The sequence below is a fragment of the Pholcus phalangioides genome, unplaced genomic scaffold, assembly GCF_987345545.1.
Source record: "Pholcus phalangioides strain wild (caught in Gottingen) unplaced genomic scaffold, Ppha-v1.0 ptg000022l_1, whole genome shotgun sequence".
Taxonomy (NCBI): Eukaryota; Metazoa; Arthropoda; class Arachnida; order Araneae; family Pholcidae; genus Pholcus; species Pholcus phalangioides.
This window is the reverse complement of record NW_028301615.1, coordinates 38,526,565-38,544,904: the sequence shown is the minus strand read 5'-3', so window position 1 is coordinate 38,544,904 and position 18,340 is coordinate 38,526,565. Positions and strand designations below refer to the sequence as shown.

At 33.1% G+C, this 18,340-nt stretch overlaps 1 protein-coding gene across 2 annotated transcripts in view; it reads right to left on the bottom strand.

Annotated features, from left to right (window-relative positions):
• Positions 1–18,340, bottom strand: part of mus312 (mutagen-sensitive 312) — a 63,507-nt gene that overhangs the window by 26,483 nt on the left and 18,684 nt on the right. For both annotated transcript variants that reach the window (XM_089249499.1, XM_089249500.1), the window contains exons 8-16: positions 15,835–15,999; positions 11,018–11,114; positions 9,422–9,520; positions 8,975–9,169; positions 8,372–8,536; positions 8,076–8,234; positions 5,841–5,989; positions 1,695–1,747; positions 95–1,527 (exon numbers count right to left, since the gene is read on the bottom strand). In XM_089249499.1, coding sequence (XP_089105625.1) covers positions 95–1,527; positions 1,695–1,747; positions 5,841–5,989; positions 8,076–8,234; positions 8,372–8,536; positions 8,975–9,169; positions 9,422–9,520; positions 11,018–11,114; positions 15,835–15,999 — 2,515 coding nt within the window. The remainder of the gene's footprint in view (positions 1–94; positions 1,528–1,694; positions 1,748–5,840; positions 5,990–8,075; positions 8,235–8,371; positions 8,537–8,974; positions 9,170–9,421; positions 9,521–11,017; positions 11,115–15,834; positions 16,000–18,340) is intronic.

Here is an 18,340-nt window from a genome sequence, read left to right as displayed (position 1 = left end):
TTATGCTGGTTTAATGAATGTAGTTAGTGTTAATGAGTGAGTTTATAATGGCTAATGATTATTGATATGGCTTAGTAAAAAAAATGTGGATTACCTGTGCTGGTTCCAATGGGTGAAACAGCGAATTTTTAGCTGGTGATATAATTTCGGATAAGCTGGTTGACTCAACAGCTGTTGCAGGCACTTTCACGTCATTCTCTAACAAAACTGCTGTATTCTCAGTATTTAGATCGTTGTATTCATTACTATCAGAGTCCTCATCACTAGATAACAAAATGGGAGATGTGTTACTGCCACGTGACATCTGGGTCTGATTCAGTTTAAAAGGAGATGGTTTGGGGAACACAGATTCAGTATTATGACTATCATTCATCAACGAGATTCCTTCTCCAGGATTTTCCAAATCGCCACAAGCAGCATCGCCTTCTAAACTAAGGCAATCATCAGATCCGTGAACTGACTCTGGGTCCTCATCTTCATAAACAAATAAATCTGGCGAACTTCCACGATTTGAATCATGTTCTGCATCATGAACTGAACGGACTTCAGGCAAGGCTTCTTCACGCTTCCTGTCAAAGATCACAGTCACTTCTAAATCATCGGTCATACTGTCTCCAGTTGTTTCGCGAAATGAATTTTGATCAAAGGAATTACAAGGAAACAGTGATGTCTTATCAGCATCAACTAAATTATTTAAATAGTATTTGGACGGATATTCGCTGGCCACACTTGATTGCTCGGGTATAAGTACGGTACTTTGCTCAAAGATAACTTTGGAATCCCTGGGACAGTATGGTGTTTGAACTTCCAAGTTTGTGAGATTTTCTAGTTTATGAGGAGACTTTCCTTCAGGAGATAAGTTACACTGATAATTATGGGAAATGTTATTGTTCATATTTTGTGAAGCCTTTATTTTGCATGTTTCTGTGAGATACTTTTCATCTGATAAGTTTACTTCAGATAGCGAGTGTGAATTCAAGGACTTATTTTGAAGAGATCCAATGTCATGCCCAGTGGTGATATCATTAAGAATTATCCCGCACGAGTGTCTTGTGTATACTTCCTCTGCTTCATTATGGAAATTATATGATTCTCCAACTGAAGGTCGCAAGTTGGAATATAAAGCACTCCCTTCATCATTTCCTGCTGCAAAAATTGAAGTAACCATCGTATTTTCTTTGTTACTAAAAGTTGCATCATCTTCAGACACTGTTTGTTTGCCATTAGAAATATTTGTTGTAGGATTCATCAAAATGCAATCGTCTTCTTCATCAGATGATCCATTCTTTATAGAACCATGATCGATATTGTTACACTCCTTTGTTTCTGAAACATTTTCTGGATTACTCGCTTCATGTAGTTCTGAAGCCGGTTTTTCATCAACTGATGTTGCCAGAGAAGAAATAATGCTGATTTCATCTTCTTCACATTGCATTGGACTACAGTCTGAACAATCAATGTCAATTTCTTCAGAGGAGGGGGTAGAAGCTTCTATATTTTCACATTTTGCTGAACACATAATTGGATCTGAAATAAAAATTATCATAAATTTAAATAACAAATACAAGTGAAACAATGACTTCCATAGAAAAGTTATACCAAGTAAAACTAAATAAAAGGTTTTAGAAAAATTGTCTTAATTTTAATTATTTATCAAGTGTGCATTTCTTAGGCAAATTAGAATAATTTTGTACCTGTTTTTTGGTCTCCATGTATTGAAGCAGGCCTATGATTTTTCATACCACATCTGAAAAATTCATCAAAAAATTCATTATAAAATAAATATAATTATTTTATTTTTTTTCATTTGACATAAAAATTTTGCTCAAGATTTAAAAACAAAATAAATCTGAGAACTTTCTATGTATCTCTTTAAAAAAATTGTAATTTTTCACTCCTGAGAATTTAAAAAAAAAAAGTAATAATCCCAAAATCAAGTTCGAAAATGTTAAGATTATGCATAAGTGCTAATACACACATAATGAACTGTGTTAACACTATAATAACAGAAATTTCAAGCTACCAAGAACAACAAAAACTGTCGTTTTGGCCATGATATATATGAATAAGAAAAATTTAACATACAGATTATTTTTTATTTATTGAAACTTCTTTAAATTACATGTATTTAGTTTACCTGTCATATTTTTCTGATAAACTTTTTTGAATTCATCATATAGAATTATTTCAGCGATTTTGGAATCCAAATACCTCAGAAAATATTGCACTTAGAAACACAATTTTCTTTATTTTTTCGCCTCAGGAGACAGGGCAACAACTTTTCAATTGGAATGTTTTTAGAACAGGGTGATCAGTAAAAAGTTAATTTTTTTATTTTAATAACTATTTTAATAACAGCCGCTGTGGTGGTTGAGTGGTTATAGTGACGGACTCGCGATGCGAGGATCCGGGTTCGAACCATACAGTGGTGGTCGGCTGAAGTTGGTTTTCTGTAGTTCCAAACTTCAAGGCGCAAATGCGAGCCGATCTCCCCGTTAAAAAGTCTCGCCACAGAGAGCAACAGTCCTACAACGATAAATCATTCAATCATAACACTTCACTCATAGTTTGAAAAACTGGTGGCAGATGGCAGCACTACACATAACAAGCATTACAGAGAAACACAAAAAAACTTCACGTCAGGTTTCACTACACGTACATTCCCGCATGTACCGATTCGTTGGGGGTTCCGCGGGGGGGGGGGGTGTGGGCGGGGTGCATGTGTGGTGTAGCAGTAGTAGGTAGGGCCTCCAAAAAATAGCTCGGGGATCATGATGTTCTTAAGTCAGCCACCTCGTTGGGCAATTTGCCTGTTGTGGCGTTGTATTTGTATTTGTATACAACCCTGTGCAATATGAATGATGTATCTCAAATCAACATGTTATTTGGGTACTTTTTCTAATTGGAAGTATATGCGTGTGCCTCTAGGATCAACGGTTCACCAGCAATTTGTACCAAAAGGACTTGAGTGTATCTATTATTTTCTCACCCCCATCTATTAATACTTCTCATATTTGTTCTAAGTAGAACCTCATTTTACCATCAACAAATAAATCTAGAAGATTCATATTCAAGAAGTTCAAACGCCTTAGGGGAAGATGAGGAAAGTCATAAAATTTCAATTAACCTGAAATAAACTATTTCGGTTTAATTGCATTTCAAAGTACCTTTGCGATCAAAATGATTGCTTCTATTGTTCAAGTTTAGGTCAAGCAAAGAACAATTTTTTTGAAGCACAGCGAAATAAATTTTCAAAGGGAAAAAGAAAAAAAAACATTTGCCACATTCAAATATGATTTCCAGGGGGTGGGGAGATATGCTCAAAATACAGGAAGTCTGGCAACCATAAATGATGGCAATAATATAAAATGAACGCCATACACTAAAATTTATCTGTTTTAGACTGGCATATGTAAGATTCAAAGTCTTGATATAGGCAAGGCATAGGAAAAGATACTAAAGATGATCTAAATAGTAGTGCAGTAGGAACTCAATTATCCAGGAAGCAGATTAACCAAGGTACCAAAATTTCTAAACTTCACAGGTGGTCAGCCGAACATGAAAATTATTGCTCAGATAACTTAAAAGGTTAAGAGAGCAATATTAATACAATCATTTGGTACTTGGAAGCATGTACTGTAAATTATGATCATTTGGATAATTAGAACTTGTTTTACGGAAACAATTATTACGGAAGAAAGAAGAAAACAATGAGAGATTTGTTTGTCATAAGCATCAATGAAGACCTTCTACTTGAAAAGGTCATGGAAAAAAGCAGGGATTTCAGACCCCAATACATACAGTCACATGTTTGATTTATCAGCAAATATACATGGTTGAAATTTTGAGAGATGAAATTATGAGGGCCATGACAAATGCCCAGAAATCAGTCCCGAAATCAGGGCTAGTCTGTACTGTAACTACAAAATAGTATAAATAAGTTTTTTGGTTTTTTTTTTTTAAATTTATATCACAGTTGTTTGACATTAACATGAGGATATACAGTACACACTGAATATTCAATTTAAACCAGCAAAATGCAAGTGCATTCATATAAATGTATAACAGTTCATTAGAGCTGTTTTTCAAGTACAGTAATTTTTGCAACTTATTCTTATTCCATGCAGTTTACCATGGTTTTTAGTTGTCAGTGATCTTCTTCCTGACCATTACCTAGATAATCAAAATTCTACTGTATAATCCTCCAAAACAAAACAAAAATGGACAAGGAAAGGGTCTTCAAGGTGACATCTTGAAAATGTTTTGAAAAAATTGCGACTGATACTACTGATTTGAATACGTACAAGAATATTTTTAAAAATATCCGGCAGAGTCATTATGGGTCACTCAAAAAAATTAATATTTTGAATGACAATAGAGGCCAAGAATTAATTTAGAAACCCTGCAACCCTAGTCTTAGAGTGACGTCATTCAAACTACACATGTTCAGGTACCACACAGAAAAAGAAAGAGAAATAACTAGTTTCTAGAAAAGAAGCCGGAGGAGAGAGTGAGAAGTTTTTTATATATATCGCCAAGAAGTGTGAGATGCAATGAGTAACCAACTATTGTCATTTTTAATAATTTTTTGCAAATCTAATAATTGCACTCTGCTCTGAAAATTTTTTCCGTTTTTATGTGTTTCTGGGTAAGATGAATGCATTTGAATTTTTTCATAATTTTTTGACAACACCACCTTGGGACCGTCTTCTTGTTAGACTCATGATGTCACATGACACAGAATGATTCAATCACTTTTTTTTATATAGATATTGCAGTCTTAAGATCCTGTTTAACAATTTAAATTGATTTATAATGCCAAAGCACGTAAGGATCATGTTATTGTTTTACAACGAAAACAATCAATTTCCACGAAAACAGTATTAGCACCCACACACATGGGTAAAGGGCTTACATCCCGGAAGGGACAGAGTCGGTCAGGTCTTGTCTGGTCTGACAGTGTAGCACCCAAGGAGAGTTTCAAGGTTCAATCCGGTTGTTAAAATATATAATCTACATATCTGATAATAAATATGGTGTCTGACAATTGACTGACAGTTTTCAAAATGGAAGAGGAAGAAAATGGTGACATATATTAAAGTCATTCTTGTGGAATATAAATGTGCAAAGTGTGTCAGGAATTTCAGCTACGTCATTCATGTTGCAAGGGATTGTGTAGCTGTGTAGCTATTAAAATAAAACAAATTAACTTTTTATACGTACAACCTGTGCCAAAAAACCCACTTAGAAAGTTGATGCCCTCTCTCTCCTGACGACAACAAAAAAAATTCCATGCTTCTAAATGCAATATTTGCTAAGATATTTGAATTCGAAAATCGGAGGAAAGTTGGGAAAGAAACATTGTCCCTTAGTTTTAGCTGTGTTCTTTGCCAACTTTCTGCTGACTTTTGAATTCAAATGTCTAAGCAAATATTGCACTTGGAAACATGGAAGTGTTTTTTGTTGACCTCGGGAAAGACAAGGCAACAACTTTCTAATTGGGTTTTCGGGCACTGGGTGTTCGTATGAAAAATAAATAATTTTTTATTTTAGTAACTATATAGCTTTTGCAACATGAATGATGTAGCTGAAATTCCTGATTTTGCACATTTATATTTTGCAAGAATGACTAATATCTATTACTGTTTTCTTGCTATTCCATTTTGAAAACCGTCAGTCGATTGTGGGACACTATGTACATGGTAGAGTTAATATTTAAGACATCCAAAAGTTTTTAGCACACAAAAATTAACAGATTTGAAACTAGCACATGAAGGTAGCTAATAAAGAAATTAAAATATGTTAAAATTTCAGATGGCTCTGATTTTAGAGCTATTTACCTCTCAAGAAGATTAGCAACTTCATTATCAATGGAAAATGGCCAATTTCTATATCCAGTATACACAAAATTCAAGAAATTCCAGGCACCTTCATGAGATATATCATTCCAATTCAATGATGTACGATTGCTATCTGAATTATCAAGGATCTTCAGTAATGAAAAAATATAAGATAAAATTTTTCATGAGAATTCTTAGTCATTAATATTGATGATAAGCCATTGAAAAATATATCAAATGCATTAAACCTTGACAGTCAGAAAAATTAATTTCAACACGCTTGCTCATAATATGCTCTAAAATGGTGATTCCAAGCTTTTTAACTGGATCCCACCCCTAGCAAAGTTCCAATCACATTCCCTCACCTCTCCAATAGAGTCAATACACAATCAAACCCTGCTATAGCAATTTACATAACAAACCTCTACATATAATGAACAAAAATTCCTGATCCCATCTCATCAGCAACATCCACCATTTGTAATAGTGGTAAAACTCAAAAAATTGTTAATTTTAGTTATGATTAAGACATCCCACTAGCTCCAAATACTGTTCTTCATCATGAAATGTTTATGGGTTAATGTTTGTGGCATGACTCAAAAAAAAAGTTATGTTTAGAGTAAACTTTAAAATGATTTTTCTCATTTATTGATAGGTATATGGATAACTAGAGATACACACCTCAAAGCAATTGCTTATTGAAAAAAAGAGGCAGAATTCCAAAGTAGTTGACCTTGTTTTTGTAATTTAGACCGCCATGCTTTTAGTTAGTTTGCAATGATTCAACAATGATTTTGGGGTTTAGTGATTGCAGACAAGTCCAAGATAAAGCAAATTTAAGAACTCGAGCATGGATCTCTGTGTTGAAGGAGCACTTAAGGAAATCAGAGGACATTTAAGAACATCATGTTACATACCTAAATATAGTGATACCTCAGCTAATGAACATCTGAGCTTACAAATTTTTCGGTGTACGCAGATTTTAGTTTGTGATTTTTCTGCCTCGATAACAAATACAGATTCAGGTAATAAACATTTTTGTTGATCTGGATGCATGTGTTAACAAAAGACAGCTGCACTATGAGCTGAATTTCAGCACCAAACATCACCATCACTAGAATTACTGTCACTTAAACCCAATTAACTCATGTCCACCACGGAATCCAAGTTTTTGAACCATTTCATATAAAATAAAAGTTTCAGCTAATAGAGTAATACGCATACTTGCCAAAAAGGCCATTGAACAAAAAAAGAAAAAAAAGAGGCCTGTGTTTTCAGAGCATGCATTCTTTCCATGCAAGCCTCTCAACATCAAAGTGAATAGTCTGGGCGTTCTAGGAGCTTATCTTCTCTATCTGCATGTATCAGACATAAAAATGAGCTGACCAAATCACAAGTGAATGGGGACAATTACAAACTCGACTAAGTTTTGTCAACACCAGCTCTAGTAGACTAAGCTGGTTGAGTACATAGTGTAAAATAAAAAGATTTTCAGTATCTCATCTTCCTGTAAATTCTCATATATCCAATTTTGAAGCTGTTAATTTAACCTTCCGCACACTTGCCAACTACTACAGATTTTTTACCATAAAATATGGAACTACAGGGAATTGGGAAAACTACGGAAATCGGTATTTTTAAAACTTCTTTTGTTCAAGGATTTCTTTGAATTCCATTATCCTATCATGTACAAAATGACTTCATGCAAAGGCAGCATCTCTGGAAGAATAAAATATCAACTAACAAACTAATATCAAATAACAAATCAACCAATTGACATAAAAAGGTGCAGTTTGCACTAAGATAACTTATCATGGCCTAGAGTTATTTTTGATAAATACAAGAAAATTCATTCACAGATAGCATTGTAGAAGGCAAAATTCGACATTTAAATATATGAAATTGTTTTCTATGTCGGTTTGTGTGCATGTTCAGTATGTTTGTGCGTGTAAGTATAAAAAACTTATCTTTAAATTTTGGGCAGTGACTGGAATGAATTAAATGATTTTCCATAGAAACTTATGGGAACTAGTTTTTCAGCTAAAGAAGATTTTGACTAACGAACATGATTCTAGAACGACTTATCTTCGTTAGCAGAGGTATCACTGTATTTCAATTGCAGCCTTTATTTTTGATATTATTTTAATAAATCATAGAATTATTTAATCAGGGAACAGTAAAAAGATTTAACTGGATGAAGATGAAAAACCTTAACTATTAGCAATCTATACATACATCTCTTAAAGAAGGGCATCGAAGCACAAGAAGAAGCTTGTGAGCTGGAATCATTTCCCCATTAGCCAAATTTATGTCAACATCACTCATCCACATATTGCCAACCAGAGATTCAAGACAACCGGTAACTGGATTTTCACGAGCTGCTGATGGACCTCTCTAAAATATTAACACAAACCAGTATTTTACTCTGTATTTTATATATATATAGTGATTTCTTTATTCTATTAGACAAACATATGTAGTACATCAAATAATAATTTATGTCAAAATTTTCCACACAACACATTAAATACCTGTTCAATGAAGCCTCCATGCATATTACTATACTCATGTTTGTTGTCTGTGATCAAAACACAATCCACCCTCTGGTCAGTACTACGTTCAGCTCTTTCGACTTGACTAGCAATTATATCAACCATCTCTTGAGTGGAGGGAATGGTAGAATCAACGGTGTTAGCCTAAAGTGTGATATTCATAAAAGTGAGAGAATAAAAATTACATCACCCAAACACTTTGTACACAGAAATCAACAGTAAAATGTGTTAAAAAAGGAATGTTAGGTATTCATATTGGTTATGATTTCACCAATAAATGCTTTTACAGAAAAATTTGTTTCGCTCAAATACCTTTTTGAGCGAAACATGTAAACAATTAAAAAATTGAGGTTCACTATATTAAAATACCTAGTGAGGAGAAAAGTTTTTTGAGATAGAAGAAGGAAGTCAAAAGCTCACATCCTCAAATACATTTTCTCTGTGAATACTTTAAAAAGTGAAATGTTTTTTACATTCTCAATGAATCAAAAAAAAAAAAAAAAAGCAGAATAAAATAGTGTTACAATAAGTTTGTAATAGATCTTTTTTATATAAGTCAATATTAGGTATAGTAGTATTTACATTGCTATCTTGAGTAGCACTGAAGGTAAAATCGCAAGGATGCTGTGTGTAGATATGATGTCCAGGAAGCTGAGAAAGGTTGCGCAGTTTACTACCTGGTTCTATATCTGACACAGAGACAAATTCCATCAACCCAGTTACATAATATTCTGATTTTTCTGCTGCTATACCACTCATACACCACAAGGGAGATTCCTGTAGAGGAAACAAGACAACTCAAATTATTCATATTATTCAAAATCATTCCCTTCAAAGCAGTGAATATTTGAAGTAAACTTGTCAGAAACTGAAAAACTATAAGTATATTCAGTTGTATCTTAATCATGGCAATAAATATTTATTTATAAACCATATTAATTAGCAGTTCATCAGCTTCTACAGAATATTTTCAAAAGAAAATTTAAAAGGGTAAAGGTCAATACTTCTGACAATTAGAGATTTCATTACCTTCTTTGAAGATTTTTCTTCAGTAGAACTAATTGTACTAGATAGAATGCATGAAGCTGATTCGTCACACACTGTGTCTCCAGCCAATTCTAATGGACGCTGAAAATGATTAAAGTTACACATATTGACTAAACTATTTTTAACAGTGAGAATAAGATTTGATATTGATTAAGGCAAGAACTTGAAAATTTGATACTTTGCGTTTGGCATATTATTTTCCCCAGGTTTTAAAAGTATAAATAATAATCAAAACACTGAGAGAAAAATTAAGCAAAAATAACTACTGTAAAATTTCCAGTTTATGAGAAACTCAGTTTACAGGTGTTTTGCAAGATAAGCAAAAAGTGTTTAATAAATTTTGGCTTAATTAAGAAGCAATGTCTCACAAGACAAGCAAAAAATGCAACAGATTTTGACTTCATAAATTAGATATTACCTGCAATATCAGTATAGTGCTTATACAAAAGATTCCTAGATAAGCGATAGTCTATATGAAGCTTTGCATTTTCAATGAAAGACCAAATTAAAAAGCATATTGCATGCATATAATACCCCCTTCTTGTTGAGTGTTAAAGCAAGCAGGGGATTCCTAAGTGAACCTGCTTGCTTTTCAGCATTCAAGAAATACCTGAGGCTTCAATATAAAATAAGTAAAAATTGAATAATTTAATATAAATAAACCTGAATTATAGCTTTGAAAAGGATCATAGGTGGAGTGGGGGGGGGGGGATGGTTGTGCAACAAACCATTTGAGTTTCTATTATTTCCTATGGGGAAGTTTGATTAAATATATGAGTGTTTTGGATTAAGAGTATGTCATGAAACAAATTATGCTCATTAACTAAATTATAATTTTATAAAAAAAGCTGGCTAATTAAAGACCTTACACATACAGTAACTGTAATTGGATTTCGCAATGCAGAACAAAAAAATAATCAAAGTCAAACATCCTACTCTCAAATTAACACAATAGATGCTTGTTTTAGATTTGAACAACTAGTTTGTAAAATTGGAAGTTTATTAATGGGGAAAACACTAGAAAGAATAGCATGTTGATACAACCAGAGAATTAGTTTGTATAAACATGACTGCTTATAATTGAACAAAATTCAGTGGCAACTGTATCATGTTATGATGCTAGAAGGATTGTATGTCCCTGGAAAAATTTTAACATTGCAGGTCTACTGCAAAACTTTAAAATTGTGGTATGTCACTCAGAACCAATATCAAACTGGTGGGAGATTTTATCAGGGTGCTATATATGAAAAAGACTTATTCTTCAGTAGCAAAACTGTGTAAAAACATTGACTTTCAAAAATAAAATGGCAGGGCATGTATGTGCTTATTGTGATGAATACATTTGTTTCTTTCATTTGCACTTTTTTTTTATATAACCAATAGATTCTTTCTTCTGAAATGACAATTGTGTAAAAAAAATCCCTTAACACTTATTTTAACATGCCTTACTTTTTCAAGAATTTTCAATTGCATAAGGTAGTTCGAATTTTGAAAAAGTCTAGTCTGGTGCTGGAGTATCAAATCTATTCACCACATTTAAGTCATTTCAATGTCAATGAAAGTAATAAGCACACATACGGTTAAAGATGATAAAATTATGGCTGACACTCGTTCTTCCAACAACTTGTGTCGATCTTCTTCAGTCTGAAGAACTAGGAATGGAACAGGCTTATCTCTGCAAATTAAGCATGTGAAATAAGAAACATTGATTTTTTCTGACAAAAAGACATATTAATATTGTTTTAATAGAAATTGATTCAAATAGTGAACTGATGTGTTCCAAACACATCAGTTCACTAAATCCAAACACATCAGTTCACTAAATCCAAACACATCAGTTCACTAAATCCAAACACATCAGTTCACTAAATCCAAACACATCAGTTCACTAAATCCAAACACATCAGTTCACTAAATCCAAACACATCAGTTCACTAAATCCAAACACATCAGTTCACTAAATCCAAACACATCAGTTCACTAAATCCAAACACATCAGTTCACTAAATCCAAACACACGTGCTTCATAAGTTTCCAAATAAATGCATCAATCAGCATGATACTTAAAAAACTTTAAATACAGTAAAACCTCGTTAAGTCGTCACCCTAATAAGTCATCATTTTTCTTCGGGCCCTTCCAGCTCTCACAGACAACAATGTTATTAAACCTTCATTTACTCGTCGCTAATTTTGGTTAACTCGTCACTATGAAAAAGTTTGAGAAAGAGGAACAGATTATTTTTATGGCTGCCATTAACAAAAGAGCTTGTTAACAGCATTGCCATATGCTTAAAATTCACCATAAAATCCTATATACCCAAATGGAACAGTTTAAGTAACAAAAGTTACACTAGGGGAGGTTCATTTGCCTACTAAGGTTTTTGGAACGTTGGGAACTGTTCGAGCTAGATCTCATTTCTGCATGGGCTCTACTAATTTAGGGCTTGAAATTTAAACAAAATATCTTTGTTGAAAAAAATTAGACATTCTTTCCCAAGTTGGAGGTCTTCTGTTTACTTTTCCTTGCCCAGGGCCCCTCCACTAAGTCAAGTGTTCGAGATTACTTTGTAGTTGTATCATGAACTACTGATGAAGAATTAAAACACTAAAATTAAATTTGATGTATATGTAAAATTAATGTGCAATAAAGAGTTATTATGACTAGACTTAGACTATTATGAAGAAAAGCTACCTATTCTAACAGTTGCTCTGTTAGTCTAAATTAAAAATTACTAGTATTAAAAGTGTACAGTATATTTTACCACAATAATTTAAGTAATAAGAGATAAAAAAAGGTAAAAAATTACTATTATTTTTTATTTCGCAATCTATAAATTTATACGATTTTCACAACATTGCATATTAAAACTGACGGCACTTCGCTTAAGTCGTCACTCTGCTTAAGCTGTCATAATTTTTTGATAACTTGAGGTGATGACTTACCAAGGTTTTACTGTATACTGAATTCCCGCACATAGTTTGGCATGCGACCCAGTGTTTTTCAGCATGCCAGATAAATTGAACACTTTTTCTCAAAATTAGACTTTCCTTTGTCCTAGGTAGTTTTCAAGATGGAGTCTCTACTTGTTGTGGATTGTGCTCCGACTCATTTGTAGCAAACTATCAAGACAAGCTTCCAACAGCACTATGATATTAGCCTTTCCGTCTTCCCAGACAGATTAACACTATTATTACAAACTGTGGATGTGTACGGGAACAAACCCTTCAAAACAGAAATAAAAAATTTATGGAACGGGTGGCTCCGAGGTGGAAAGCAGAGCTCACAAAATCAGGGATGAGACGTAGAGACATTGTATTGTTCGATTGCATCGAGATTGAAGATTGCTTGGACTAATATTTCAGGCAAGTTTGTAAAAGACTTATTTATTGGATGTGGCCTCACAAAAGAAACACTAAGGAGATGCCATAGGATATTAGCAGAATTAATTGGTGGAGTCTGCAACTATGCAGAGGGTTAAGTACAATGAATATAGATGAACAGACTTAGAACAAGAAACTGACGAAGAAAATTTATCATTTGAATATAAGAATACTTTATCCTATTTTTCTAATCTATATACAGTAAAACCTCCTCTAACAGCCACCTCCTAATAATGATTTCAGAGTCACATTTACTTTGGACATGGAGTCGAAGGAAATAAAATAAACACATTTTGCAATGACAAAAATCATTTTCAAGCTAACTTTCAAGGGGGTTTATCCCTTGAACTCTATGGGGAAAAAACATTATGTATGTATGTTTTTTTTCTGGGCACAAATGTTAGATGTGTATTGAAGACAGTGAAGAGGAAAACAATTTAAAGAGATTAGAGGGGACAACAGAAGACTTGCTGTTGACAATTTTTTGTGATTAAATCACAAGGGGAATATGCAAGTCATCCAATTACTAGAAACCCTTTGTTTATTTTGCAAAAGAGAGGTTTCACTGTATTATAATATAATTGAGATACAGCCATATATTATAATATGTATAATCAGTAATATAATTATAATAATCAGTCACAGAATGGATTATCATTTTACATGTTTTATAGATTGCAAATTTTAGTTGTTTTGTTTTTCAGAAATAAAAAAGCCACTCCCAAGAACAGCCACTTCCCAATAGTGGTCACATTTTCACAGTCCCAGTGGCTGTTGTTGAGAGGTTTTACTATATATAAAATTGACTGTCTGTGTGTATGTTCTCTCTATACAAATCTACAATTTTTTAGGCCGATTGTCGACAAGTTTTGCATATATACCAAACAGGACCAGACGTGACTGATAGGCCACTTCAAAAGTTCATCAGAGCCAGGCAAATGCCCAAAATGGGAAAAAAAACTGTCTGGGAACAATGATTTGTATGCTTCAATTATTGACTTTTGGAATGTTTACTTTAATTACTGTGATTTCCAAACAATGTGTTTCAGACATGTTTATTCTTTTACAATAATTTGTCACTCTTTTGATGCTCCCAGGATAGAAAAAATCTGGGCAGTGGTGGGTATTATAGCTAGTTCAGCATAAAATTGCATTTTGCAAGGAATATATTCATGCAGACACAATATAAAGCATATTAACAAAGAAAGTAAGGCATATTAATGCAATTTCTCTTGATGTGCTAACAACGAAAATGTTTTTCTGACTATGCTTTCTCACGCATTACAAATAGTTTGTTTCATATTCAAAAATCACTTACTTGTGAGAAATAAAAAGAATCAACACATTAACTTTCTGACAAAGTCACAAACATGTGGTTACTCTAATTTAGTTATTGATAAATATAAATTTCTTGTTGAACAATAAACAAACCTCACTTTCTTTGGCATGGAGAAAATGACCAACTGATTGGAATCAAAAAACTGCTGCCCCTATATATATATATACATATTGGGCACGAACCGAAACATACAATGATTAGGGATATGTAAATTTCATAGTCACAAAATAAACACGATAAATGCGAAATTCACAAAGTATATACACACACACACACATATATATATATATATACATATTGGGCATGAACCGAAACATACAATGACTAGGGATATGTAAATTTCATAGTCACAAAATAAACACGATAAATGCAAAATTCACAAAGTAAATGCAACAAAAGCAAAATTTGCCAATGTTAATGATTAAATGGGGAATTTTTAATTTTTACTACTTTTCTGCAAAATCTCGATACTTTACACTTACACATCGCTAATTTTTCCGTGCACTCCTAAGTCATAACTGACACCTTAAAAGAATACAAAATTGAATACTCTCAAGTTAAGGGCTTAGTATCAGACTCTGTGCATTATACGACTGTGTGATTCAATTCAATAAAAACACTTCTTGGTGACAACACTTTGCATTACCAATGCTTTTACGTAGAAACAATAATAATAATACATATATACATATATATATATGTATATATATTTATTTATTTATTTTATTTATATATTTATATATTTTAGAACACCAGTTTTCAATTTACAAATTGTCTAATGCAGGAGACGTAAGCAAAAATATCAATACAAATCAGTCAAATAATTTTAATGAAGTAGTTTGATTCTGAGAGAGAGCACCTTTTAAATTCTGTTGAAATGTTTTGCAAATGAAAAAAAGGTTCTTCAAGTCGAGTTTGTTATCTTGTTTCATCATAAGCAAAGACTAGTACCACAAACTACAGTATTCGTTGGTGTGCAAGATGCAAACACTTTAGATATGCACTCAATCAAACTACTTAGTAATCAGGTGTCTACTTAGTAATCTGTCAAACTAAAATTTTGGTTTGGTAATGGACCTTTTTCGAAATTCCAGTTCTGAAAAATTTATCCTTCAAAATTTTTGACCTGAGAACACATACCTTTCTGTATGTGTGCATCAAAGACGGCATTTGCTCACAATTACATTGAAATGAATTGAAGAGCATGCATCAACAAAACCATAAATTTGACATTTGTTTTACAAAGTTATTTAGGTTGTTTTGTTTTTCACAAGATCAATTTTATTTAATATAAGAAATATTATCACTAGTGTCTCATACACTAGCAATGTTGGAAATTAACTTAAAGGGAATCATAAAAATCAATATTATTCATATTATAATAATTCAGAGTAAGTTATAACAAATTAGTTTAGTTTAGTTAGACTCCTTCACGGATGTTTATACCGTAACTGTTTGATGAGGTGGCACAGCAGGAAAGAGCGAGAAGTCTAGTTTGAGAAAAAGGGAAACAAGTTTGTGCAATTTGGTTATGTTGAGTGTTGTGCCTCTGTTTTTTTGTTTTTTTTTTCGTGAACTGTGTTTAATATTTATGTTTTCTGTGATTAAATTTTATCATTTAAAAAAAAATGCCTCAACCTTCGTTTGTATATGTCACACTAAAATATACACTCACACGCCCTTCTTCTTCTTCTTCTTGCCTGGCATCTGTCCATTTTCAGGAGAGGGCAGGTGTAGCAATTGCTCTGCCGCTTCAGCCTGTTTATTGTCAACCTGCACTTTCTCTTCTTCTATTGACAATGACAAAGCTTTGGCCAACTGTATATCTGCATCCGCTTTGCTGGGTGAAAAAAAAATTACTTGATTTTTTGAATACTTGAATTGTTTCCGAAAACACAGACAGTATATTATTAATCATTAAACTTATTGTATAGTTAGTTCTTGAACAATAAATAGTGAAAATAACTTGGAAGACATTGTATGTTTTTTGGTTAGTTCTCAATGTCTCCTCAACACAAGTGGTGGTCTTCTCAATCAGCAGGATAATAATTAAAACTGGAGCAAAAAATTGCTTTGGAAGATACTTTTTCTCAGCCCACAGCACATCAAGGAAAAAGTCTTTTTGGATACTGATGTCCAGACAAAATCTGGAAATATAAGTTTGCAGTCTTCACCAGAAATTTAACCCCTCTTACAATCCAGGCAAGTGTGCCAAACAATACACCACAGAGACTATAAACTTTTCAAAGTTTTTGCCTCGGAATTAATATCTAAAAAGATCTTTTCCTTGATGTGTTGTGGGCAGAGAAAAATCATCTTTGTGTGCTGCTGCAACCTGGGGGGGGGGGAACTATTGTTAAAGTAAAGGAAGGATGCAATGTCTCTATTCAGCGTATCATGCTACTGAGCATGTAATAAGGGAAGAGTATCTCTCTGGTGTATTGAATAGCACACTTGTTGTCTGGATCCCAAGATGACTTGGATTCAATTCTCAGCAAAGACTTTTATACAAACTTTCATTTTCAAAATTCATCTTGGCATTAATATCCAGAAAGACTGCCTCCTACAAAATTGTTTTGTTTGTTTGTTTTTTCTTTTTTTAATGTTTGCTATACTTTTTGTCCCAGTTTTACCAATTTTTCTCATGATGCTAACTACTAGTGTTGAAGAAGCATTGGGCATGAACCGAAACATACAATGACTAGGGATATGTAAATTTCATAGTCACAAAATAAACACGATAAATGCAAAATTCCCAAAGTAAATGCAACAAAAGCAAAATTTGCCAATGTTAATGATTAAATGGGGAATTTTTAATTTTTACTACTTTTCTGCAAAATCTCGATATTTTACACGTTACACTTACACATCGCTAATTTTTCCGTGCACTCCTAAGTCATAACTGACACCTTAAAAGAATACAAAATTGAATACTCTCAAGTTAAGGGCTTAGTATCATACTCTGTGCATTATACGACTGTGTGATTCAATTCAATAAAAACACTTCTTGGTGACAACACTTTGCATTACCAATGCTTTTACATAGAAACATAAAATTCTGACATATTAGGATGGTGGAAATTGGTGAAGAGCATACAGGAATTACGCCTGAAGACACAGCAGCAGAGAAGAGTTTTAAATACGTAAGACACATATAATACTTTTTTTTTGCTTGAAAAGTGTGCGCGTGCGTGTGAACAAATGTAAAATTTTTGATTTGAAATTAATTCTTGTACTTTCGTGAACAAATACAAAGCTTTCTATTTATTTGATTTTTTTCTTTATTTTTTTGCGAAATTTACATACTTCTAACGATGTCCTTTAATCTTGAAAATTCATCAGTCAAAATCCATGTTTTTATTTTGCTTTGCATGTATCATAAAATGTTGCTGTAGCTGTGCCGATTTCATTCCAGCAATTCCAGTGTAAATGATTAGGTATTAAAAAAATCAATACTACCCAAAAAAATGAAATAGACATTGGTAATACAGTGGATCTCACAACATTTTTGAAAACTCTGTCATTAAAAAACATTGAGAGTGACAAAACGCTCTAAATGGGAAATCTTATTGAGAATTGGTTAGAGTTGGGACCACTAAAAATAAATCATACTAAGTGGGAGAATGTTTTACGTGGGAACATCATAAGCGGGATCGATTGTATACTATACTAGCTATAATACCCGGCGTTGCCCGGGTTTTCTTCAATGAGGCTGTTAGGAACACATGATATCTCCCTCTTTCTTTGAGGGACATGCAAACCGTGTCTAAAGTTAACCAATATGGCGACTTCCTGTGCGACTCATGAAATAAAACAAATCTAGATTTAAAGAAACATGGAAATGAATAGTCCCCCCCCCCTTTTTTTTGATGGGCGCTAAGTATTTCGATTCCCTCCCCCCTTTAACTTCAAGTTATCCATCAGCCTGTTTCAGCTTCCAAAAATGCTTAATTAAAGCTGTGGAATTTTTTCGATGTACTTTTTACGGGCCCATAATTAATTTTAAAATATCCTAACCCACATGGATTTATGCAGTTGAATATCAAAAGACAATACGGAGACATTAATTTTCATGCTTGAGAAGATATATATATAAAAAGTTGGAATCAATGTGCATGAATGGGCATGAATGTCCAACTCAAAAGTAGGTTTGGCTAATTACTTCATATTTAATCTCCTGG